The sequence below is a fragment of the Muntiacus reevesi genome, chromosome 4, assembly GCF_963930625.1.
Source record: "Muntiacus reevesi chromosome 4, mMunRee1.1, whole genome shotgun sequence".
Lineage (NCBI taxonomy): Eukaryota > Metazoa > Chordata > Mammalia > Artiodactyla > Cervidae > Muntiacus > Muntiacus reevesi.
Genome location: NC_089252.1, coordinates 111,998,472 through 112,022,728, shown reverse-complemented (window position 1 = coordinate 112,022,728; position 24,257 = coordinate 111,998,472). Strand labels below are relative to the sequence as shown.

Below are 24,257 nucleotides of genomic sequence, written 5' to 3'. Positions count from 1 at the left end.
CACACAGAGGGGACTCAGGCTGCCTCAACAAGCACGGAACAGAACAAACTCTGGCCTCTGAGTCACCCACTGGCAGCTCAAAGCCTGACCTGCTGGAACATAAACACACAGAGAAGATGGAAGGCGTTGAGCTCCTGTTGAACCTGTCTCAGTCAACAACGGGACAATGAGAGCTTCAGCTGAACCAGGGGACAAGCTGCCAAAGCACTTAAAAAACCTGATACCTCTTTTTTTCTGTGTATTTGTTTATTTAAAAAAGTATAGGAAATGAACAAAATGCTGCCTAAAAAGTATCTACAACAAATAAATTATTTTGAGTTAAGCATTGCAGATCCACACAAATCTGTCCTAACCTTCACCAAGGTTATGTCCCATAGACTTCTGCTTTTCCCCCTTGGCTCTTCCTTGAGACACCCCCAATCTTGCAAAATGGCTGCAGCATTCATCAGTCCTGCCTGAGTCAGGCTTCGTCAGAGGATGGGCGTGAGGGCAGATGCGGCGTAGAGGGCACTCTGCTGGCACCAGCTAGGCTTCAACAAATGTGTTTGGCTTTCAGTGACCCTGAAATATGTTACAGAAATGGGGCCTGAGCTTTAAAGGGAAGAGCCAGGGGTACATCGGCCCGACCCCTTCAAGGAGGCATGTTTTTGGAGAACTTTAGATCAACTTGAGGTCTCCAGAAGATAGTAATGTGGCCTGGAGTTTTGCGCTCTCAGTTAAAAGGAAATGGCCACATGGGGCCCCTGCAAGTAAAGATGACGTGTGTGATGACAGCCACGCTTTGGGGGCAGAATTCAGAGCACTGAGTGACCCTCAGAAGAGGCCAAGAGGTCGGAGAAGGCAGAGAATGGAGGAGCAGGGCTCCAACGATGATTTTAAATAGTGATACAATTTCAGCAGAAGGAAAGGAGCCACAGACCTCCTCTGGTCCTTCTTGAAGGGGTTTTGCCAGCATCTCAGGCTAAGACAATGAGCCTGGCAGAGCCAGCCTTTCAGAGTAAAGGTGTCACAGGCAGCACCAAAGGCACAATAATAATAACAATACTCCTCTTTCTGGAAAGAATTCAAGAGACCTTGGACCTCACAGCATTTAGATGATTGCAAAACTTTTCATGGAGGCAAAGTAGCAAGGGGACAAGTCCAGGCAGTGCATTTCCAAGGTGAAGTCACTGAATTCGACAGCCCGCATCTATTTTTTAAAGGAGGTTTTGCCACAGAAATATTGACCTCAGGACTGTGCTGACAAGCCACAACACAATCCTTTTCCTCCTGGATGAGAGCAGGGGCCACGAAGGCAAACGCCTGCAGGAGCTGGGTTGGTAATTAGTATAAATGAAGGATGTGGGCTGGGTGTAAAAAAACAATTTTCCTGAAGCACACATCAACCTCAAGACTTGTTTTTTTTTTAATGTCACTTGAGGTGTGGGTCCTGAACTTTCCATTTCATTACGAGAGAAGCAACCCTGAAGGGCACTCACCCACAGCAACAGACCCTCAGCCTCTGTGTGGGGAGGCGACAGGGAGAGGTGCGGCCTGCAGTGAGTGGGTGAACCGGGTGCCCCCTCTACAGAGGAGCTCTGTTTCAACTCCAGCTGGCTGTTTTTTGATGAGCATGCAAGTCCCAGCACGGGCAGATCTTCTGATCCAGATTTGTTATGTAAACATTTTATCATTTCAAATGTTGGTGAGTAATTCTTTAAAAAGATGCTGCAGTCTAAACAAAACACATCTGTAGGCTGGAACATTCTATAGTCTCTCCTGGGGCGGGTAAAGTGTGGTAGGCAGGAGAAAGGTCCATGAGCTAATCCCTGGAACCTGTGGATATGTTGTTACCTTACAGGGCAAAGGGGATCTTCAGTATAATTAAAGATCCTGTGACGGCGAGATGACCCTGGATTACCTGGGTGAGGTTTGTAAGTGAAAGGTCCTTGTTGGTAGAAGAGGGATGCAAACTGTGGGAGATAGTGGAGGCCAGAGGAGCCTGGTGTGCTGCAGTCCATTGGGTCATGAAGAGTCAGACATGATTGAGCAACTGAGCAATAGCTGTGTCACAATGCCACAATCAGAGGCAACGAATGTTGAGAGGCCTCTATAAGCTGGAAAAGGCACGGATTCGCCCCTGGAGCCTCCAAAAGGAGCACAGTTCTGCTGACATGTGGATTTTAGCTCAGGGAAACCCGTTTTGCATTTCTGATTTCCAGAACCGTCAGATAGGAAACTTGTGTTGTTTCAAGCCACCATGCGTGCAGTAATTTGTTGCAGTAGCCTTAGGAGCTTATACAAGCGGCCACTCTTTCCTGTACCTTTCAATATTATTTTTCTAGTATATAATTTTATTAACTTCTATCTTTTTGGCTGTGCTGGGTCTTTGTTGCTGGGCAGACTTTTCTCTAGTTGCGGTGCTCAGGCTTCTCTTGTTGCTGTAGCTTGCAGTAGTTGCGTCTCCCAGGCTCTAGAGAGCTGGCTCAATAGTGGTGCATGGGCTCAGTGGATCCAAGGCATGTGGGATCTTCACGGATCAGGGATCGAACCTGTGTCTCGTGCACTGGCAGACAGACTCCCCACCACTGAGCCACCACCGAAATCCTCTTTCAATGTTTCTAGAGGATGAAAAATACTCTCTATATTTCTGTTTAAATGTTAAAGTGTTGCTGCAGCTGGGTGGAGCCACACATTGCAATTCCAGGACATTTGTCTTATTCCTAGATCCAAGGACAATGGGACTTGGATTTTTGCAGCAAGAGAACCACACGCAGAGCAAGACAACCAGCAAGTCTCTCATCAAAGACGTGTGTCATTGCTCTCAAACACACACACACTGTTTTCCAGCTGGACAGACTGCAAATTATTCCCACCTCCCAGAGGACAGGCACATGTTTATCTAGTGGCGGGCAGAAGTCAAAACCCAGCCATCTCACCAGTGAGCGTGAGCTGCCACTGTGTCAGGTGAGAAGAGATGCACGGCAATCCATTTGACTTCTTAAATACCTGGGACCACCCAATAAATAATAATAGTTTAAAAAGCACACTGACATTTTCATCCAGGGGTTCCCAGTGAGAGCAGGGACCTCAGTGGGCTCCTAGGGATTGACCCTGTCAACCTGAAGAGGTCTAAACCCAAATGTGGGGCTTGCTGCAGCCCTGTCCTGGGTGATTCAGCCGCTTCCCTCTCATTATGGGCTGGTTACAACCCAACCTGAGTTTAGAAGGACATGCCCGGAGATGACAGCATCCGGATCACAAATCATCATGTTCAATGTCTCAGCGGAGGAGTGAGTCCACGTGGAAATCACAAGTTGGTGGCATTCAGGAAAACCTCCTCTTGTCCTTCCACACAATTCCTTGTCTTCCGGATATCTGGGTGGGAACCCTAAAGGGCGTCTCAGTGCCCTGCTGTATGGCAAGTCTTTGGGTGGGTCCCTGTTATTCCCCGGGCTCCGTGGGCTCGTGGGCGTCCAGCAAAGGAGAGTCTGTGCTCCCGTTGCTGACCTTCCCGTCTTTGGGGTGGGAGAAGGTGTACGGTTCGCTGTCAGACTCAGGAGGGGAGCCAGGGGGCGGCTCATCTGTGGCCAGCTTGACAGTCGGGGCCCTGGAGTTTGTGGGGGGTAGGGAGGGAGGGAAGTCCCCCGTGGGCCCCTGGAAGGGCCGGTAGGTGTCCACCTCTGCCTGGAGGAAGGGCCCGCTGGCATCCTGCAGCAGATGCCCGTATACCATGGTGTCATCGATGACAGCGTACACGTGCGAGTCGTTGTCCTTGCGCCGTTTCTGAAACTTCTTCGGCTGCATCGGCATCTGGGTGTTGACATTCCCGTTGTAGATGCCTACGGCCGGGCCCTTGGTGATCTTCTTTTTCTTACTGAGGGAGGGAAAGAGACAGAAGTCAGGAAGAATGTGACCTTAGAGGCCCATCAACTGTATGTCTCTATTGGAACGTGTAATAGATCCTTCAGGGTCTATTATACCCAGGTCTCCCTGCGTCCCTCAGGTAGCTTTAGCATTTGAAACAGAAACTGCTGTCCTCAGAGAAAGTTTGGGGGGGGACCAGCTGTGTCTCCAGTTTTTAAGGTGGAAACTTAAGGAGCAGAGAGTGGTGTGGAGAGGGCACTATCCACAGCATCTGTGCCTCAATTTGCTTTGATTACCCGCATGGAGTCCAAAGTTGGAGGGTCTGATAATACCCTTTCCTAGCAGAAATGGGCGTGCCTAGGCCAGCCTCCCATGACTTTGAATTCTTTCCTGAAGCTAACACTTCAGTTCACTTTTGCACAGTTACAAGCTACGTCCATCTTGATTCTAAATGACAGCACACGAGACTCAGGATGAAAGACTGCATCTTAGCTTTTAGTTGGAGTTGGGGACAGTTTGGACTCAGAAGGAGCAGAGGGAGCCAGTCTCTCTCTGCAGTAACCTCCAACAGAGGAAAGAGCAAGAAATAAGACAAAAGTCAGCCCAGGGTGCCCGACTTCCTTCCCCAACACCAGAGATGCTTGGTTTGTAACGTTCTTTGGCACTTGGACGTGGACGGGCATTAGCACTCCCTGCCTCGAAAACAAAGCCTCGCTCTCCATCTCCACCAGTGAAAAGCAGGGTAGGCTGACTTTTTAGCCAACCAGAGATTCAAATGGAGGACATCAGCTCAATCAGCATAAGGGACCACATAACGCAGTTCGCTGGCTGGCGGTTCGCTAATTATGAACCCGGACTTTTCTGAGATAAAAATAAACCCAGTGCATGTAGCTTGTAACGCTAGGTTCCCCGGCCAGGATGACAGGCTGCCAGGGCTCCAGCCTGAAGTCCTGTAATGATGCTCCTCCCATGTGCTCCCACAGTGCCGTTCTTGTCCCCACTAAGCTCTTCTGTCTCCTGTGTATCCCCAGCACCTCATTTGGTTCCTAAGGCCCAGAAGACCCTCAGGAAATACATGCTTTAAAAAAAAAATTTTACTTGGCTGTGCCAGGTCTTCATTGCAGCACACAGAATCTTTAATTGTGGCATGTGGGATCTAGGTCCCTGACTAGGGATCGAACCTGGGGCCCCTGCACTGGGAGCATGGACTCTTAAGCACTGTATCACCAGGGAAGTCCCAGGAAATACATGCTTAAGGAACAAGTTCAATAGCACTGTCTGCCTGTCTTCTCCCTTACAGAACCCATGTTCCCTCCCACCCTAACTTGGGGATGGAGGAGCCTTATGTAAGTCTGCCAGCCAGTAGCCTCCCCCACAGCAAGGAAGGGGCTGGCGATTCTCAGGCCGGGACTGGGGCACTTTAGGGATGGAGGCAAGTGCAGGCCCCTCCCCTCCTCACCCAACTCCCTCCTGAGCAGGGACTGCTCTCAGTATTAATGACATGCTTTCCCATCTAGGCTGAACATACCATGCACCCCAGACAGCAAAGTTTCCTGAGAGAAACCATACGATGACGTGTCATTAAAAGAAGTCCTTTCCCCTCCTGCAAGACGTGTGCAATCCCATTTCACCAAGGAGACATCTCCCCCTGGACGTGCCAGCCCGTCCTCATCAGCAGAGACATTTCTACACAGTCTCACTGATGATCAGGAATTTCAATTGTTTGCTTGTGGCCCCAGTGAATACAAAATTGTTTTTAGATTTTTGCTAAGGAAAATAGATGCACCCCCTGCCACCCAGGGCTTTAATCAGAAATATGAGCAGAATTGATGAAATCTGGTAGCAGCATGGACTAAGGTCAACCTCTAAAAAGGTCAACTATGTCCTCTCATAAAACAAAGCTGTCATCCCGAGGGGGTGGAAGGTGAGACTGAGTCAGTTAACTGGTTCTTCCTTCCTCTCACCCACAGGGCTGGCTTTCTGGTGCTCATCTAGAGGCCAACAAACAAGCATAAAACAGTTTGTTTAAGAAACTGGAGGAGAACAAGCTGGGCAGCGTGCATGTGTGCCTCAAGGTGATGGGTGAGTGGGCTCACAGGCCGGGTCTGGCGGGGCTTACGTGAGCTTTTTCTGCCAACATCACCCCCATGATTCACAGGGAGCTTGTGCTGAGGCAGCTGCCTAAAAACTGCAGGCTAAAATGTCACCACATGTGTGTTTTCTTTTCTTTTTCCTGCTAGATAGGGGATTTCTGCGCCCCACCACCCCCAAATAATTCACACCTGGCCCTATGGTTTATTTTTCTTTTTTTTTTGGCCATGCCAGATAGCTTGTGGTATCTTAGTTCCCTGACCAGGGATCAAACCTGTGTCCGAGGTAGGGAAAGCTCGGAGTCCTAACTGCTGGACTTCCAGGGAAATTCCCCCCAGCAATAGCATTTAAGATTGATCTTTGGGGGGGACAATGGAAAGCAAGGAAAAAAAGTCAATAATTAATGACAGCTCTGGTTTGTGTGATGTAAGGAGGTGTCAGCTCAGGAGATGAGTTTGAGAAATTCCACCTACTTCTTTTTCACGAAGCATATGATGAATCCGAGGGCAAACAGCAGTAAGGCGCCACCTCCCACCACCGCAAGGACGATGACAGTCAGGTCTGTGAGCAGAGACACAAGGGAGAGAGATGGGGAGACGTGTGGGGTTAGTTTAGCCTGGTGATGAACTTCAGCAGACAGTCTTCAAAGATGGCCACCATCCATTCCTTCCCTCCCCACAAGCCCATGCTGCTCCTTTCACATTCAGGGAAATCTGCTTCCTTTCCTCGTGAATATGAGGAAAGCTGGTGTGTGCCTAACCTTTTAGAAATGTGGAAACTTCTTGTGTTTCCTGAGGAAAATCCAGCTACCATGTAAGAAGTCAGACTATGCTGAGGCCACCATGCTGTGAGGAAGCTCAAGTGGCCACGTTGAGACTCCAGGAGGGGAAAAAAAAACAACCCAAGGGTCCCAGACTTGAAAGTGAACAAAGGTGAACCATCCCAGCCCACCCCTTGCAGCTGTTCAAGGCATCCCAATGTCTCAGAGCAGAGATGAGCCACCTGCTCTACCCTGTCTGAATTCCTGACCCATGCCTGCATGCATGCATGCTGAGTCACTTCAGTCACGTCTGACTCTTTGTGACCTTATGGACTGTAGCCCGCCAGGCTCCTCTGCCCATGGGATTTCCCAGGCAAGAACACTGGAGTGGGTTGCTATGCCCTCCTCTGGGGGATCTTCCAGACCCAGAGGTGGGACCCGCGTCTCTTACTTCTCCTGCATTGGCAGGTGGATTCTTTACTAGTAGTGCCGCCTGGGAAGTCCTCCTGACCCGTGGAGTGTGAGCATAAAAAAATGGTGACTATCGAAACCATTAAATCTTGGGGTAGTCACGCAGTGGACTGCAGGACCTGCCAGATCTACTCCAAAGGCTACTTCTGGCCTATCCCAGCTGTGCTCCCCCAATTGGCACCGCCCAAGTTGGAGGAGAGAAGAGTGTAGAAGAAAGCAGGGAGTCAAAAGTCAGAGGTGAAGGAGTTAGGAGAGATGGGTTTCATGTGTGCTGTCCTTCTCCTACAGTTGTACAAAGGAAAAAGAAGAGAAGTCAGAGAGAGAGCCCTGCACCAAACTGGGATTTAGACTTTCTGGCTTGCTCAACAAGAAAACGAAAGGTGAGACTGAGAGAAAAAGAGGACAAGAAATATATCACAGAAAATGAATGGAAGAGAAGAAAAAACCCAGGAGCTAATCTGAGAGTGTGGGAGAGCTTTTCACGTGTGGTTTCCGGTCCCTGTCAGTTCTCTTGCTGCTGACCACCTGTGTGGCCTGGGTGGTCACAATCTATCTGACCATCAAAAAGGGAAGGGGTCAGGGAACAAATCTCCATGGTTCCAACACTCTGTGATGCTCTGTGACTATCTTGGAATAAAGCACAAACATGGCCCCAGCACAGATTACCTGAAACTCTCCAGTGGATGCTGCCACTCTGGGCATAAAAGCATTAAAATCCTCATTGTGGCTCTGAGGCTCACGACCGAGGGCACTCAAGGATTCTGGTGTTTCACCGGACTAGATAAAAAGTGCCAGTGTCATGTATCTATGTCCCACTTTCCAGGTCCTCACATTTGAATCACCAACTCTGAAAGCCCAGTGAAAATTTTACAGGGTAGTTAGTCATCTATTCTCTACAGAAGGAAGACGAGGAAGGTCAGGGGGAAAAGAGACTTTCTCTATGTCAGAAAGAGATTAGTAGTAGATTGACTACAAAAAATGCCCTATTTCTGCCCCCCTCCCCGAACCATGTCCTTTACTGTGTGATTCTGCAGCTCCTCCCACCAAGAGGTGGAGTCTACCTGCCCACCCCTTGAATCTGGGTTGACCAAACCAATGCTGTCACAGGGATGGGGTATGAGTTTCTAATCTAAGCGTCAGGCAACCTAGCATGCTTCCCCCAGCCTGTCTTGGATCTCTCTGGCTTTGCCATGAGAAGGGGCCGGGTTGGAGGGTAAGAGACCACGTGGAGGAGAGCCCAGGAATCCCAGTTGGCCCTGCTGATCTTGTCTGGGCCCCAGAAGGTGAGAGTGTTTGGTCAAGACTGATAAAGTTCTCTAGCTCACCGGCAGCTGCCCACAGGTGCTTGGGTGAATGAATCAGACAAGCCCAGCTCAGACTAGATATGCCCAGCCAACAAGTGAGCCATTACAAACGGCTGTTTTTAAACCACTGCGTTTGGAGTGGTTTGTTATGCAGCATTACTGATTCAATAGCTAACTGATAGATGGACAGCCAGGGCTCAAATCCGTGCTTTCTGACTTGCCTTCCAGGCTTGCTCCTGACTCTTGAGCCACCCATTTGCTGTCCACCCTCCCCTGCCCCTGCAAAAGACCTTACCCGTGGTCCTCGGGGAAAGTGAGACCCAGAACAGCAGATCTAGCTGCTTTCCGCTCATGGGGCTGCAGTTGGAGATGTTGACCCAGAAGCTGTGATAGCGGAAGCTTGGCTTGGGCAGCACCTCCTCCTCCAGGCTGAAGATCTCCTCGGCGTGGGCCCGCTGCTCTTGGATGATCATGAATGCACGCCCGGTCTGACAGACCACTCCCGTTCGCTCTTTGAGGAAGGTCAGGCAAGCCACCTGGTTGCGGGGAACGCTGATGTTCCAGGACACCGAGGCGAGGGACGGCAGGCCCCGGTCCCAGTTAGGGGTCCGCAGGTAGACCTTGTTTTTCGTGTCTGAGGTCACTGTGAAGACACTTTCTTCTGCAGGAAAAGGAAGAGAATCCACTCAGACGTTGTTTCACTCAATCACGATGGAGAGAATGCAGGACTTCCTTGGTGCTACAGTGGGTGAGAATCTGCCTGCCAAAGCAGGGGACACGGGTTCTATCCCTGGTCCGGGAAGATTCCACATGTCTCAGAGCGACTAAGCTCCACACTACTGAACCCATGTGCTGCAACTACTGAAGCCCGAGCTCCTAAAGCCTGTGCTCCGCAGCAAGAGAAGCCACCACAATGAGAAACCCGAGCACCGCGACAAAGAGGAGCCCCTGCTTGCCACAAACAGAGAAAGCCTACAGGCAGCAACAAAGACCCAGTGCAACCAAAAATAGATAAAATAAATTATTTTTTAAAAAGATGGAGAGAACAGGAAGGTGGAGGAGATGATGTTACAGTGTCCAGACCACAGAGCATCCAGCCAAAATGGACAGGCTCTGGATCAGCACTGGCCAGGAGAGCAGTCACAGCCACAGGGGTCTGCTGCAAGACTTGGAAGGTACTTGGTGTGACTGAGGAACTGAATTTTTAATTTCATTTACTATTAATTTAAATGTAAACTGCCACATGTGGTCTGGGGCTACCATATCGGTCAGCAAAAGAATAGTCTCCAAGTAGGTTCTCAGGCCTTTTGAAAAGACCAAAACCAACCAAACACAAAACAGGCCAGTTTGCCAAACTGGTGGTTATCTCAGGTTCTTTTCAGAAATGCCCTCAGGATTTCCCTGGTGGTCGAGTAAGAGAATCGCCTTGCAATGCAAGGGACGAAGGTTTGATTCCTGGTTGGGGAACTAAAATCCCACATGCCACATGGCATGGCGCAGCCAAAAAAGTTAAAAATAGAAAGAAAGAAAGAAAGAAAGAAATATGCCCTCAGCGGAGCTAACATTCATCTAATGCTCTGTACCAGGGTGGGACTGGTATATACTGATTTCTATTTTGGAGATTTAGAAAACTTCAGGTTCTGGGAGGAATTCTAGAATGGCAAAGTTGAAAGGGTCTCTAGTTCACTCCTTACCTTCAGGGGAAATAAAACCCCAACCCTCCACACTGAGGACGGTGTGTCTTATTTTCAAAGACTCCCCAGAAGGAGTTTCTCTGGAAACCTAGAAGATGCCAGGCAGCCTGGACTGACCTTAATCTCACCGGCCAAAGATTCATCTCCCTCCCACTCATGACTCTGAGAACAAAACTATGGAGTAAACCTTGAATTAAAGTCTTGGTCAATACAAAACTGAACTGAAAACTTTGTAACAGAGACTGTGAATTTCAAAATCAGCCATATAGAGTTCACCCATTGTGACTGATTTAAACCTCATTTACTGCCTGAGAAGATCATGCACTGGCCTCCCAGGAGGGCTCTGCTCCCCCTTGCAAGAGAAGGCTCCAAAGATTCATCTCTCTCCCCATATCCCTTCCTCTGTGTCCTCTGAACCACGTTCTGAACTGTCAAAGCAGAACCATAAAAATGTCTGCACAAGGATTTTTATGTTACCACCTCAAGAATCCAGGACTTGTGACTATGGTTAGTTCTCATTTATGCCCTGTCTACTTCCAAAAAAGGCTCGAGACCTGATTATTTGTTCTGCTGCCTACCAACCATCACCGCCTATTGTCAGAAAGTGATGTCAGAGACTCATTTCTAACTCCTGGAATTGTCCTCACTAGCCTAATGGTAAAGTCAGGATTAGGATTCCTCACCTCGCGAGAGAAACAGCCCACTCAGGTACCTCTTTCTCTTCAAATCGACAATTAAGTCGATCACAAAAGTAAAGTGAGTTCTCCAACAAGAAAGGCTACGGGGCATGGAGATGGGGAGAGAGTAAAAGACGCCCTTACCTTTGAAGTGGGGGATAAAGGACACAGTCAGGTCCTGCTTAGAGCTCTCTTGTTGGAAGTTGGGGGCAAAGGTGCGGAGGGTCACCGAGATGTTCTCCTTCACCTGGATCTGCTCGATGGACCCTCCGGAGCAGAAGGAGCCGAAGTAAAGGTCCTGGCCCGGCACGGCGCTGGCCACCAGGTAGCTGAAGCTGGTGTTGCAGACTCTCTCATGCGTGTGCTGCTGCAGCTTCTGGGCCGGCACCAGCGCCAGGCTGAGCCTGTCCTTGGGCACCAGCAGCTTCCAGGTGAAGTCGTGCAGCTGCAGGGGCAGCTGGAGGATGGACTGCGGCAGCTGGAGCGAGTGGCGCGTCCTGTGGCAGTACCGGTGGTCCAAGCAGCCTGCGAAAGAGGGGCGGGTGGTACTCGGCTGGGAGGAGACCGGAAGCGCATCCTCTCCAGCTCTCAAGTTAGCCCGAGGCTCTCTCGCTCTTCCCTTTGGTCTCTCCTCTTCCTTCATTCCTGCCTCCCTGGTGCTCTTTTCCTAGCTCACCTCCTGCTCTCGCTTCCTTACTCTGCACTAAACTGGCAGACCACCTTCTGGGGAGGAGTCAAGGTTGAAAATGTCTCTTCTTGTTTGCTCCAGTTCTCGTCTCTCAGATAACCTGTATCTTAGATGCTAAGTGCCACGTGGGCCAAGTATAGATTTTTTCCCTCCACCCAGCCCTGCTGCCTAGCGTCCCTGCCAGCGGGGAGGCAGTTCTGCTCAGTGACTAGAGCTCTAGAGAGTGGAGCTGGGGAGATCTCAGCTGGCCTTTCAGCTCTGCTGCTTCCTATCAGGGTGGCCTCGGGCTAGTTGCTTCACCTCTCCTGGCCCCAACTGCTGCCTCGGTGGATACCCTAAGAGCATCCATGTGAGAGATGATGGTCGCCCAGGAGGGAGGTGCCTCTTGGTTTTGCTGCTCTCCACTGATAGAACATTTCTTACGTAATGAGCACACGTCTGGCACGGCTAGTAACTAAAGGGGTTAAAAAAAGTGGAAGAAGCCAAAGTTTTCAACCTCAAGACTTGCTCTAATGCAAGAGAAGAAAAGCAGGCATTAGAGTTGAAGCAGGGGGCGTGCAGATGGGGGAGGTTAGGGAAGGCTACAAGGACTTCAAAAGTGGGAGACTGGAGGCTGGGCAGAGGAGACGTGAGCATGGACATGGGGGACGGGACGCTACCTGCTTCTGAAGGAAGCCTGTCCGCACTGAGGCTGCAGGTCCTAAAAGGAGGTGTGTGTCTACCTCACTTTGTGCTTCCTGGTTGCCCTTGCTCACCCTGCCCTGCTGGTGATCAGATCATTTACAACCCACCCAGCGGACCCCACTGAGACAGGGCAGGATCGTACTTATGGTTTTCTCGGCGTTGATCCACAGGCGTGTCAGATCATCACAAAGGAAGGAGATACTGTGTTTGGAGCCAGCTGTCAGGGTGAGGTTGGTGCTGCAGGTCCGAGAGTTCAGACACACGAAGCAGCCGGGGACAAACTCGCGTTTCAGTTTGCTGGGCCGTGGCTCGATGGACAGAGACATGGTTCGCTCCTTGCTCAAGTCAACCACGTAGGTTTTATCTGGAACCACAAGTACAAAACAGGCGTGAAGAATGGTCAGGACCATCCCTGTGTGAAGGCAAAAATGAGCACAGAACCTCTCGTGGCTGGGGAATGCTGGGAAGTTTGTTTATTAGTAAGATAACATTATAACAGCTTGAAACAAAATTTAAAAAGAAAATGAGTGGACTGCATTTCTACCGCTCTCATGGAAGTACTTCATTTCTTCAAATTCATTTTAGTCCTTGTTCATCTACATGCATATTACAGTGTATATAAAATTTTATACTCAGCTTTTACTTTATTATTTTGTACAGATATACCTACTTTACTATACAGTTTTCATACTCACTAATCTTTTAAAATATTCATTAAATCTTAGTCAACCAAGTGAGATGTAGCATCACCTATTTAAATATTCTCCTACTATGAACAGTAATTAACAACCGTTGGTATTAGTACAGGGAGAGAGGATTCATAGACAGGATAGAATCACAGATATAATTTAGTCTCTAATAAATGATACATTTCAAATAAACAACAAAAAGATGAACTACTTCATAGGCTGGGCCAAGAGAATGGTGTTTCCCATGAGTAAAAGAGTAATGTTACGCTGGTGCCTCAGAGCAGTCACCAAAATAAAAACAAAGAGATTATCTTTTTAAATGTGGAATAAACACAAATTATAAAAGCAAAAAAAAGATTAAAATGTCTATCTGGCTTAGGTACCATAAATAATGTTTGAAGGACAAGGTGCACACTAGGAGAAAATATTTGCAAAAGAATGATTGAGCAATTCGCATACAGGAAATATAAACATCCAGATATCCAAAATGTGAAGGGTTCTTAGTATCACTTATAATACTGCTTGTAATTAGAGAAAAGCAAATTAAAATAAAATATAGTGGGACTTTCCTGGTGGTCCACTGGTTAAGACTCCAGGTTCCTAATGCAGGGGGCCTGGGTTCAATCCCTGGTCAGGGAACTAGATCCCATATGCTATAACAAAAGATTCTGCATATGTCAGCAAAGATCCCACATACCGCAGTTAAGATCATGTGGCGCAGCCAAAAAAAAAAGTATAGTATAAAAAAAAACTCTTCACCCTTATAAATCCAGCATTGTAACATGGGAATATATGCCCACATTTTTTTTTTCAACCATATTTAACAAATCTTTATTGGGTTGCTACAGTATGCCAGGCACTGTTGTAGACATTGGGATAATGAACAAAACATACAAAAAAAATCTCTGCCCTCATGGAGGTAATATTCTAATGTGTAGCAGTCAAATCAGACCAAAAAAGAAAATTATGAATCATATTAAATGATTAGTGATATGGAGAAAGATAATTGGTGGGGGGAAGGTGTGGATATGTGGGGTTTTTTTGAGGCGGGGGAGAGTTGCCATTTGAAATGAAGTTTGGTTCAGGCAGGTCCTGCCCGACTTGGATGAGCAAGCCTTTATGCCCACATTTGTATACCAGTGATAGTCAGCGGAATAATATTGGAATGGTTAAACAGACCATGAAACTCATCAGTGGAATATCACACAGCAGTTAAAAAGATATAGTATGAGGCAAAACAGCAAGCTGTGGAACCATATTTAGACTGACATTATTTGATTGTAAAGCCTCTATGTGAAATGAAATAGCTGTTTCTACATATACATACTTATATACATTTCTTTTTAAATGAAAAGAAAAAAAATTGGAAAGAAATATAACAAATTCATAATTGTGGTTATGGGCTTCCCTGATGGCTCAGATGGTAAAGAATCCGCCTGCAATGCGGGAGACCTGGGTTCCATCCCTGGGTTGGGACGATCCCCTGGAGGAGGACATGGCAACCCACAGCAGTATTCTTGCCTGGAGAATCCCATGGACAGAGGAGTCTGGTGGGCTACACTCCATGGGGCCACAAAGAGTTGGACATGAGTGAGTGGCTAAGCACACACATGATTGTGACTACCCTGGGAGGCGGTCCTGGCAGTAGGGACAATACAGATAGTCAGGGGGATTCTAGCTTTGTCTGTGATGTTTGAATTTTTAGAGCAGGAGTTACCCAACAAAAAATAAAAACAAAGCCAACATTTAGTTAAGGGCTCCAGGTGGCTTCCGGTGGTTTTGAAAGCTGAAAAAGCAGCAGTGTAACTGCTTCCGCAACCAGCGTTTACCCAGATGAGTCACTGGAAGTATGTGATATACAATGCTGGAAACTCACGTCCATTTACCTTGTTTGAATCGTGATAACTTGGAAATCCACAGCGCTTGAAGATACACTTAGTCTGTTGGTATTTCCAGAGCAAGTCAATATATCTTCCAGAAGGTAGAAAATGTTAGTTGCTCAGTCATGTCCAACTCCTTGCGACCTCATGGACTGTAGCCTGCCAGGCTCCCCTGTCCTTCACTATCTCCCAGAGTTTGTTCAAATTCATGTCCACTGAGTTAGTGCTTGGGGGAGATAAATGTGAATCAAGCTCTCTGGCAATCTCAGACATAGTTAAGCTGCAGGTTTTGGGCAATATAGGCTATCTGTGCTCACACATCTGGTCACAACTGGCTAGATCAGTCATTCCTCAAGTCCGGGGCAGCTTGTACATTACTCATCTTAACACACAGGATGCTTGTGGTCAAGTCATGGAAAGATAATCTCTGCAGGAGCTGTCTGGGTCTAGTGTGAGCCTAGTTCATATTTTCAGCAAAGTAGAGAGGTTGAGAGAAGGGCTTTGGGGGGTAGTCAGGCTCAATGTAGTACCTTCCTGCTGTCCACATTCATTAAGCTGGGTTGGTTTTTTGGCAGTCTGAGCCCACTGTGGTCAGGTCCTACTGGATGGAAGGATGGTAAGCATCTGGGGGCCTCTGACAGCTGCCTCTGCCCTTGCCGAGGCTCTGCCCTTGCAAGGTGGCTGTGACTACGGCCACCCTGTGACTCAGGCCGCCCTGTGTGGCCTGAGAAGTTCTCCCAGCTCTGCCTCTGCCCCGTTTCTACACTCTTGCCCTCGTCCAGCTTCCCTGCAGCCGCGCTCCTGCTGCCGCCACTGGACGCCACCTTTGCCCCTTCTGAGGGGTGGTGCCTTTGAAGCATGCACATGGGTCTTGAACCACTTTGGACAAGAGCCGGCCTCTTGAAAATAATGCAACAGAGTTTTTGGAGGGCCTGGAATGTGCTGGAAACTGCTGAGAGTAGGAAGACAGAGGAATAGAACAAGATGCCCGATGGGGAGTTTAGTCTGGATCCTGACCCAGACACGGACAGATGGATGATCAGATGGATGATCGGGACATGGTGTGTGATGAGCGCAAACCACCCACATGGGGGCTCCTGGCGTGGTGGTCTGGGCACTTGCTTCCTTCTGCTGGGACAAAGCAAGGTCAAGGCTCCTGAAGTCCTCCCCACCAAAACCTCCAGCTTCTTTCTCACCTCCAAGATTAAGAAAGAGCAGAGGGACATCCCTGGCGGTCTGATGGTAAAGACCCCCTGCTTTCAATGCAGAGGGTGCAGGTTCAATCCCTGGTCGGGAAACTAAGATCCCACATGCTGCCTGGTGCAGCCCAAAAAAGTAAATTAAAAAAACCAAAGAGCATAAACAGCACATATGTGTTTCTTTCCTGTGGCCACAAGGGGCACATCCTGTTTGGGGCCTCCTGGGCACCTTGAGAAGGGCCAGACTCTGTCAAGAGTCTCCTCTTGGTACCACGCCCCCAAGTGTGAGGCACGCTCCCTGCACTGAACCCCATTACATGCCCCTGAAACTGCTTCTGGGGGGCTTCCAGGTGGGTGAACACATGGAGATTTGGGGAGAGGGCCTGGGAGCTCTGCCCTCCTTGCCATGCACCCAAGCATCTCTTCCATCTGACTGTTCCTAAGTTAGCATGTGAGTGTGCTAAGTCACTTCAGTTGTGTCCAACTTTTGCCACCCCATGGACTGGCCAGGGGCTCCTCTGTCCATGGGATTCTCTAGGCAAGAATACTGGAGTGGGTTGCTATGCCCTAGCGCAGGGGATCTTCCTGACCCAGGGATCGAACTCTCGTCTCTTGGGTCTCCTGCATTGGGAGGTGGATTCTTTACCACTGCGCCACCTGGGAGGCCCTCTTCATTGCCTAGGAGAAGGTATATGTAGGGAGATCAGGAACCCCGGTGCGGACAGAATGGGAGGCTTCAGCATGGCTGAAGTTACTGGCAATCCATAAGAGTTTAACACAGATATGAACTGGCCAATCGTGGGTACAGAACAACCACAAGTGTGGAATAACCAGCTCCTAGCACTGAACAGCCAACCACAAGCCGGGAATAGCTGACGACCAGCACTCAGGAAAGGATGGAGATGAGGACCCCTCTGCCAATGCAAGTGCAGAGACAGTACCAAGGTGGGGAAGACAGCCAAGTGGGTAGAGATGCCAGCCAACATTTCCTCTGAAATGTCTAACATCTGTGCAAGAAAGTGAGAAACAAGACCAACGGCATTTGTTACCACCAGCTGATGCTGAGAGGGCATGAAAATAACAGACAGAATCGGCTGGAGCAGAACCAAGAGACCCAGCCCTGAAGCCCTTCGCCCATCCCAGTGATGCAGTGTACTGGGGGTCCTGGGCCCCTATGGCGATCCGCTGCAGCCCCAGAGGAGCCTGTGGAGAAACGGCCACCCACACGGTGACCATACGTTATACCAACAGGGCACAAAGACTGCAGTTATTACAATAAAATCAACAAGACATGAAAAGAAAATAGAAGAACCTCCTCTGGGAAGGGACCACCAGCACCCTACAAATCTCGTCTGCCTTCTGGATTGCCAGGTAACCTCTAAGGACAAGTGCTGTGTCTTGTTCGACTCTGCCTCCCTTCCCTGACCTGGCACCTGGGAGGATAAATTCAGAGAGTGCTTACGAATTTGCCAGGCAGTGCCGCCTCATTGCATCTCACAGCACCCCTATGAGGACAGGCCTACGAGCTCCACTGGAAGATGGACTGAGTCACACAGGAGCGAGGTGACTTGCCCGGGCTCACACAGTGAGCAGGGGAGCCAGGATTTTAACTCCTCGGAGGCCAACTCCAGAGTGAGTGCCCTTGACCGCTGGGCTATGCTGCCTGCAAGACAAGCTGTCCACACATATTTATAGAACCTGACAAATGTGTGAGTGCACAGAGCTGGCTGCCTTACACACTGTCCTGAAATTTAGGGTCCACGTTGGGTTTCAAAGATGAAGATGTCCAGAAACTCAGAGCGCTGAGGGCACCCAGCCTCAACTAATTTTATCTCTAAAGATACTTCTGCTGGACATCTCTGATGGTACAGTGGGTGAGAGTTCACCTGCCAACGGAGGGGACACAGATGTGATTCTGGGTCTGGGAAGATCCCACATGCCGCGGGGCAACTAAATCCACGAGCCACAACTACTAAGCCTGTGCTCTAGGGCCCAGGAGCCGCAACTACTGAAGCCTGCGTGCCCTAGAGCCCGTGCTCCAAAACAGGAGAAACCACCACAGTGAGAAGCCCATGCACTGCAACCAAGAGTAGCCCGCGCTCGCCGCAACTAGAGAAAAGTCCACCCAAAGCAACGAAGACCCAGCGCAACCAAAAATAATCAAATCAAATAAAAAAGATACTTCTGCCGGCCACGTTCACTCAGTCGTCTAGAAAAACGCAAACCCTGCTTGATGTAAAGCCTTGACGCGGCTAAACACATCTAAAGTGCAGTTAACCACTATTTACCTCAAAACTAAAGCCGTATCCTTCTCGATGCTGGTAACAGCATGCTTAACGATTTGATCAGATGCAGCTTTCAACCCAGCTGATGTCACAGGAAATAGAATTCATCAGCGGCACTTCACCAAGACTGAGATGGTAAACAAATCCCTCCGTCTTCTACAACTCAAACCCAGTCCATTTCTGATTCTTCCAATGGCTGTTTTCAACATTCAGCTAACATTGTGACAGTGCAGTCATCAATGGACACACACACACATATATATAACGTTATGCCTTGTACACGGTTCTTGTGAATTAGAAGGAATCTCGGGTCAAGATATGATGGAACTGAAGCTTCTCCAGGAGCTGGGCTCCAAGTGGGCGCTGAGCGGGCACTCCCAAGACAGCATCAGATGGGCAAATCTGGGAGTGGATCCCGTGTGGTCACTTGGCAGATATTTACCAGGCCTGCCAGTCCAGACTCCCACTTCATTTTCTCTGCCTGTTTCTGCCTACTTCCCGAAGCAAATACTGATAAAAATAAGGATAAGAAGCAGCCCGTGGGCAGGATCCATCCTTAGCACATGTCACAGAGGTCCTGGTTCAAGGCCACTTGTCACAACTCACAGACTCCAGCTCATAGACAACCCCCCGGAAGAGCCCCTCTGAACTCATCCTGTACGTTTTTCTCAGCATCCACGCTGCTCCCCTCCTATGAGGCAAGGGAACCCAGGGGCAAGTATTAAGGAGATGCTTGCTGTCAGGGGCTGACCTCATACCGATACAAGGGTAGGGGCTCCGTGAGAGTGTGCTCCTCAGAGCTGGGGCCTCCTCCAATGCTGTGCCCTGGGCACATTGCCTTGCTGTAGTTTCGGCCCTGACAACCCTTCTCTAGGTTCACGGCATCTCAGTAAATGTCTGTGGAATGATACACGACCTCACTGTCACAGAACCTGGGGCTCTGTGTGGTCCAGAGGCACAGGCTCCAGGTTCTGAGCCTGCTCTGCTCCTGGCAAGCTGTGTGATGTTGGACTAGTGTCATAACCTCTCTGAACTGTCTGGTTTGTCATCAATAAATGAAGATAACTCTTGGGACTTCCCTGCAGGTAAAGCAGGTAAGAATCCGTCTGCCAATGCAAGGGACACAGGCTCGACCCCTCTTCCGGGAAGAGCTTGGGTGCCACTACTCGTGAGCAACTGCTGAAGCCCGTGCACCTGGAGCCTGCGCTCCCCAACAAGAGAAGCCCTCACTGTGAGAAGCCAGTGCGCCACGATGGAGGGTAGCCCCCACTCACTGAAACTTAGAGAAAGCCCGCTTGTAACAGTGAAGACCCGCGTAGCCAAAAATACACAAACAATTTCAAGTGTTACTAGCACTGCTCACGGTGCTGGTGATGTCCTGATTCACTGGAGGGTCAGTCAAGATATGAGCTCTAGAAGGTAACCTTCCAATGTCTTCTATAAAAACAACTCAGCCCCCTGAACGCAGGGTCATCTCAGCTTGTCGTGCTGAAATGGAGGCATGCTCCGCGTTCACCCAGTGACCTGGTGTCACTTCCTTAGCAACGCACTTCCTGAAAGTCTTACAGGGTCCGGAGTCCAAGTGTGAGTGACTTACAGACGAGAAGTAGGAAGGAACCTCACCCCAGGCAGAGATTCCAGGAAGGAACGAAGGAGGAGGGGGCGGGGAAGCAAGGTGGGGCTCACTTACTGCTACCATTCTGTGGATGTTGGACGGAAACTTGAAACTGCAGCCGGAGGATGCCTGGATTCTGGGCATCCTGGTCACAGCCCTGCAGAGAGAGGTTGAAGTTCCCGGCCATGTTCCCGGGCTGCTGGTCCTCCAGCTTGAACACCTCGGGGTTGGTGGTGGAGCCCGGGATGTAGTACTCCACCCGCTCCTCCTTCTTCACGCAGTTGGAGACGCTGAACTGGAGGAAGGAGACGCTGGCCCGCAGGGGCGCGGGGATGACGAACTGCCACGTCATGAGCTCGTCCTCGGGAAAGCCGTCTGGGTAGTTGGCGGACATCAGAGTGGCCGAGCCCTCACCCTCGAACACAGACTCGATGATGCACAGGCCTGTCGGGGAGGAACCCAAACGAGAGAACAGCAGGTGATTACACTCTGCCTTGGTCATTCATGGCTGGAGGGACCAGGGTTAGAGAAGAGGTGAAGGGCAAGTTCTTAGATCCTGAGCACTGGGTCTGGGTATGACATGTTTATACTCAAGGTAGAGGAGATCAAACCAGTCAGTCTTAAAGGAAATCAACCCTGAAGATTCACTGTGAGGACTGATGCTGAATGAAGCTCCAATACTTTGGTCACCTTTCATTGGAAAAGACCCTGATGCTGGGAAAGATTGAGGGCAAGAGGAGAAGAGGATGACAGAGGATGAGATGGTTGGATGGCATCACCGACTCGATGGACATGAGTTTGAGCAAACTCTGGGAGTGATGGGTAGGGAAGCCTGGCATGCTATAGTCCATGGGGTCGCAAAGAGTCAGACACAACTAAGCAACTGAACAAGAGAGTGAGAATGAGGATACATCAGCATGTGTGAGTAAATGTTTAATAACCAGCCCAGCAGGGGCAAAAAATAAAGCCCTAATTTGTGGTGTCTGTCTACTTCCTTGGTGTAAAGACTCCATTGCTGTTTTCAAACTGCCGACAGGAGATGGATGAACGTGGAGGTGGAAGGTGATGGACAGCCTCTCCCATAACACAGGGTTTTTACCATACAGATCCAATCGGCATACTCCCCCTCAGAGCATGGAGAAGAGTAAACTGCAGTACATTAACTAAGAAGGGATGAGCTTCAAGTTCTTATCACCTTTGGTCCTAATTTATCTAGTTAGAAGTTTATATAGTTTTAGTGATTGCTCTGTTTACTACCAGCTCACAAAATTCCAGAACACTTAACAACTTGCACTCAGAGCTGCTGTGAGCCAGCTTTGGCACAGCACCACCGATATGATGCTAGAAAATAGGAAAGAGACGGAAGACAGGACAAAGACAGGAGAAACAGAATCACGGAGCGGCAGGTCTGTGCAGCCAGTCCCGTTCTATTTCTTGAACACACGTCTCACATACCGAGGACAAAGAAAAGAGTCACCACCTGGTCTGTGTACCAGAGAAGGGTGGGTTCACTCCAGGTGGCCCGCGTGCTCACAGAAGAGTGGGATGTGCTTTAAGGGGTCAGATGGAATCACAAAACTGCCGCCATCAGACCATTTCTGATGGAGAGCGAGGCTGATTTTGTAGGTTTCAACCTCAACCACTAGTGGGGGAGACGGGGGTGGGCCAGCTCACGTTTTATCGACAGGCGGTTTGCGATGCTGAAGCCAGAGACGTTTCTGCTGTGGAACCACGGCAGGTCCAAGGCCAGGCTCACTCCCTCTTGCATCTTGATCCGGGACACAGTGCCATTGCCGCAGAAGGTCCCGATCTTGACCATCGTGCTGGCGTCGATGCGGCCGCTGATGCGGTGAGTGACTCCATCGGGGCAGCTCTCCGTCGGCCCGATCTGCCTCAGGCGTGACAGGGAGAACTGCAGCTCGAGACTGACGTTCTTGTTCGCCTTGATGTCCCAGATGAAGGTTCTGTTGAGGGTGGGCAACACCGACGTGGAAGGCTGAAGATGAACCTCCCCAAAGGGACACTGGCCCGACACGCAGTCTGAAACACAGTCACAAAACGGTCTGGTCACAAATGCTACTGGGCCCCCCTCACTGCCCCCCTCTTCAGCCCCTGCAGTGCAGGGGTCCCCAACATCTGGGATCTAACGCCTGATGATCTGAGGTGGCGCTGATTTGGTAATAGTAGAAATATTCATGTTGTGTAGCAGGGAAAAAAAAGACCCTGATGCTGGGAAAGATTGAGGGCAGGAGGAGAAGGGGGCGGCAGAAGATGAGACGGTTGGATGGCATCACCGACTCAATGGCCATGAGTTTGAGCACATCTGGGGAGATGGTAAAGGACAGGGAAGGAAGCCTGGCGTGCGGCAGTCCATGGGGTTGCAAAGAGCCATATGCAACTGAGCGACTGAACAACAAATGGCAGAAGCCAACACTACACTGTAAAGCAATCATCCTCCAATTAAAAATAAATATTTTTTAAAAGATAAAAAAAATTAAAATAAAGGCTAAAAAAATAATAGAAGTAAGGCCCATTACATTACCATAAATGTAATGCCCTTGAATCATCCCCAAACCATCCCCCCACCGCTCCCAGTCTACTGGCTATGTAAATGTTGCCTGCCAATAGCTCAGGAGTGTGTCCCTCTCTGGGGAAGTGCTTCGGCTGGAGGGAACTGCTTTGGGGCAGAAAAGCCTGAGAGATTTTCCTGCCCGCCGACTCGCATCCCCTCAAAGGGTGGCAGCCCAGAGATCTTCAGTCATGTCCGACTCTTTGTGACGCTATAGACCACAGCTCACCAGGCTCCCCTGTCCATGGGATTCTACAGACAAGAACACTGGAGTGGGTTGCCATGCCCTCCTCCAGGGGATCTCCCCGATCCAGGGATCAAACTTTCGTTTCCAACGTCAGCAGCTGTGTTCTTTATCACAGGGCCACAGGGGAAGCCCCAGTCACCACCCAGCCCGAGTGAAAAGCCTGATTCTCTGCCCCTTTTCACATGACCCAGCCTGGCTATTGCCACTCAAGCTCCAGTTCAGCCTGCAGCTAAAACCACAAGTATCCCTCACTTTACACATTTTATCCTGTTTCCTCACTTCTTCACAGCTTCTTCCGACTGGAACTCTCCTTTTATTTAAGTGTTTTCTTTTTTTTTTTTTCTGGACCTTTTCTTTAAAAAGTCTTTATTGAATTTGTTACAATATTGCTTCTGTTTTATGTTATGGTCTTTTTTTTTTTTTTTTTTTTTTGCTGAGAGGCATGTGGGACCTTAGCTCTCCAACCAGGGATCAAACCTGTACCCCCTGCAGTGGAAAGGGAAGCTTTAACCACTGGACCGATAGGAGAGTCCCTCCCCCAGGGAACTCTCTTGATACTGACTTAAAGACAAGAATCCCCATGTCAGGCTTTGCTTCCAGTGGATCAGACCAAAGTCACCACCTAACTACATGTCTCCCCCACTTTTTTGCAAGTTCACTTTATACCACTTCACTTTTATGAAAGACTCACATTAGTACGTGTTTCCACGAACCAAAATAAATCCAAAGAGAATTTTTGCTTTTATGAAAAAAGGTGGAAAGTGAGGACAGCGTTTGGCGTTTATTTTGCAGGGAGCCATTAGAGAGGCAGTGGGCGTGGGCACTGCTCTCTCCCCTGGAATGACACTCAGCCTCTCAGCATCAAGCCGTCACAGCTCTGTACTGTATCTGTGAGCATCTGTGCTTTATTTCAAATTACTCTGTGCCTCCATTAGCAAAATATGTCCTATGGTAATTACTGCTTCCAGTTACACCATTCCAGCTTGTGAAAAAAGTGTCACAGGAACTCTGCTTTTGAAGAGCAGAAGAAACCAGCATTGTTTTCCAGATTAAGTTAGTGGAGTCCAGCTCGAGGCTCCATTATCAGCCCCCCAGAGGGGGGCTTGTGCTTGGGGATGTCCTACCTCCTTGATCCCGAAGGAGTCATGACTTCATAATTTTTCAGGCATTGCGCCAAGCTCTACCCTTTAAAACTGGTTTTGCCATGAGTGCAGTCATCAACAGATGGAGCATGCCCTGAGTGTACAAGCCCTTAATGGCTGGAACCCAGAGGCCAGGTCATCTTCTGGCCTCCTGGATTTAATGCTGGTATGTTATTACCACTGCTGTTGAATCCTTTCCCCCAAGGCTAATGCCTAATGACATCCTTTGATGTACTTTGTTTCCTAAACCTTTTTAAAACAAAGGGAGAATTTTCAGTGAGGTGGATTTAACTAGACTCTGTCTTACAGAGTAAGTCAGAAAGAGGAAAAACAAATATCATATATTAACGCATATATATGAAATCTAAAAAAATGGTACTGATGAACCTATTTGCAGGACAGCAGATAGACACGCT

General features: G+C 49.2%; 1 protein-coding gene across 1 annotated transcript in view; it reads right to left on the bottom strand.

Annotated features, from left to right (window-relative positions):
- Positions 1 to 227: 227 nt before the first annotated feature.
- The window catches only part of CDCP1 (CUB domain containing protein 1), a 58,873-nt gene continuing 34,843 nt past the window's right edge, over positions 228 to 24,257 (bottom strand). The window contains exons 3-9 of the mRNA XM_065933881.1: positions 21,558 to 21,923; positions 19,959 to 20,327; positions 12,358 to 12,579; positions 10,988 to 11,368; positions 8,768 to 9,133; positions 6,411 to 6,498; positions 228 to 3,856 (exon numbers count right to left, since the gene is read on the bottom strand). Of these exons, the coding sequence (XP_065789953.1) occupies positions 3,424 to 3,856; positions 6,411 to 6,498; positions 8,768 to 9,133; positions 10,988 to 11,368; positions 12,358 to 12,579; positions 19,959 to 20,327; positions 21,558 to 21,923 (2,225 nt within the window). The 3' untranslated portion in view covers positions 228 to 3,423. The remainder of the gene's footprint in view (positions 3,857 to 6,410; positions 6,499 to 8,767; positions 9,134 to 10,987; positions 11,369 to 12,357; positions 12,580 to 19,958; positions 20,328 to 21,557; positions 21,924 to 24,257) is intronic.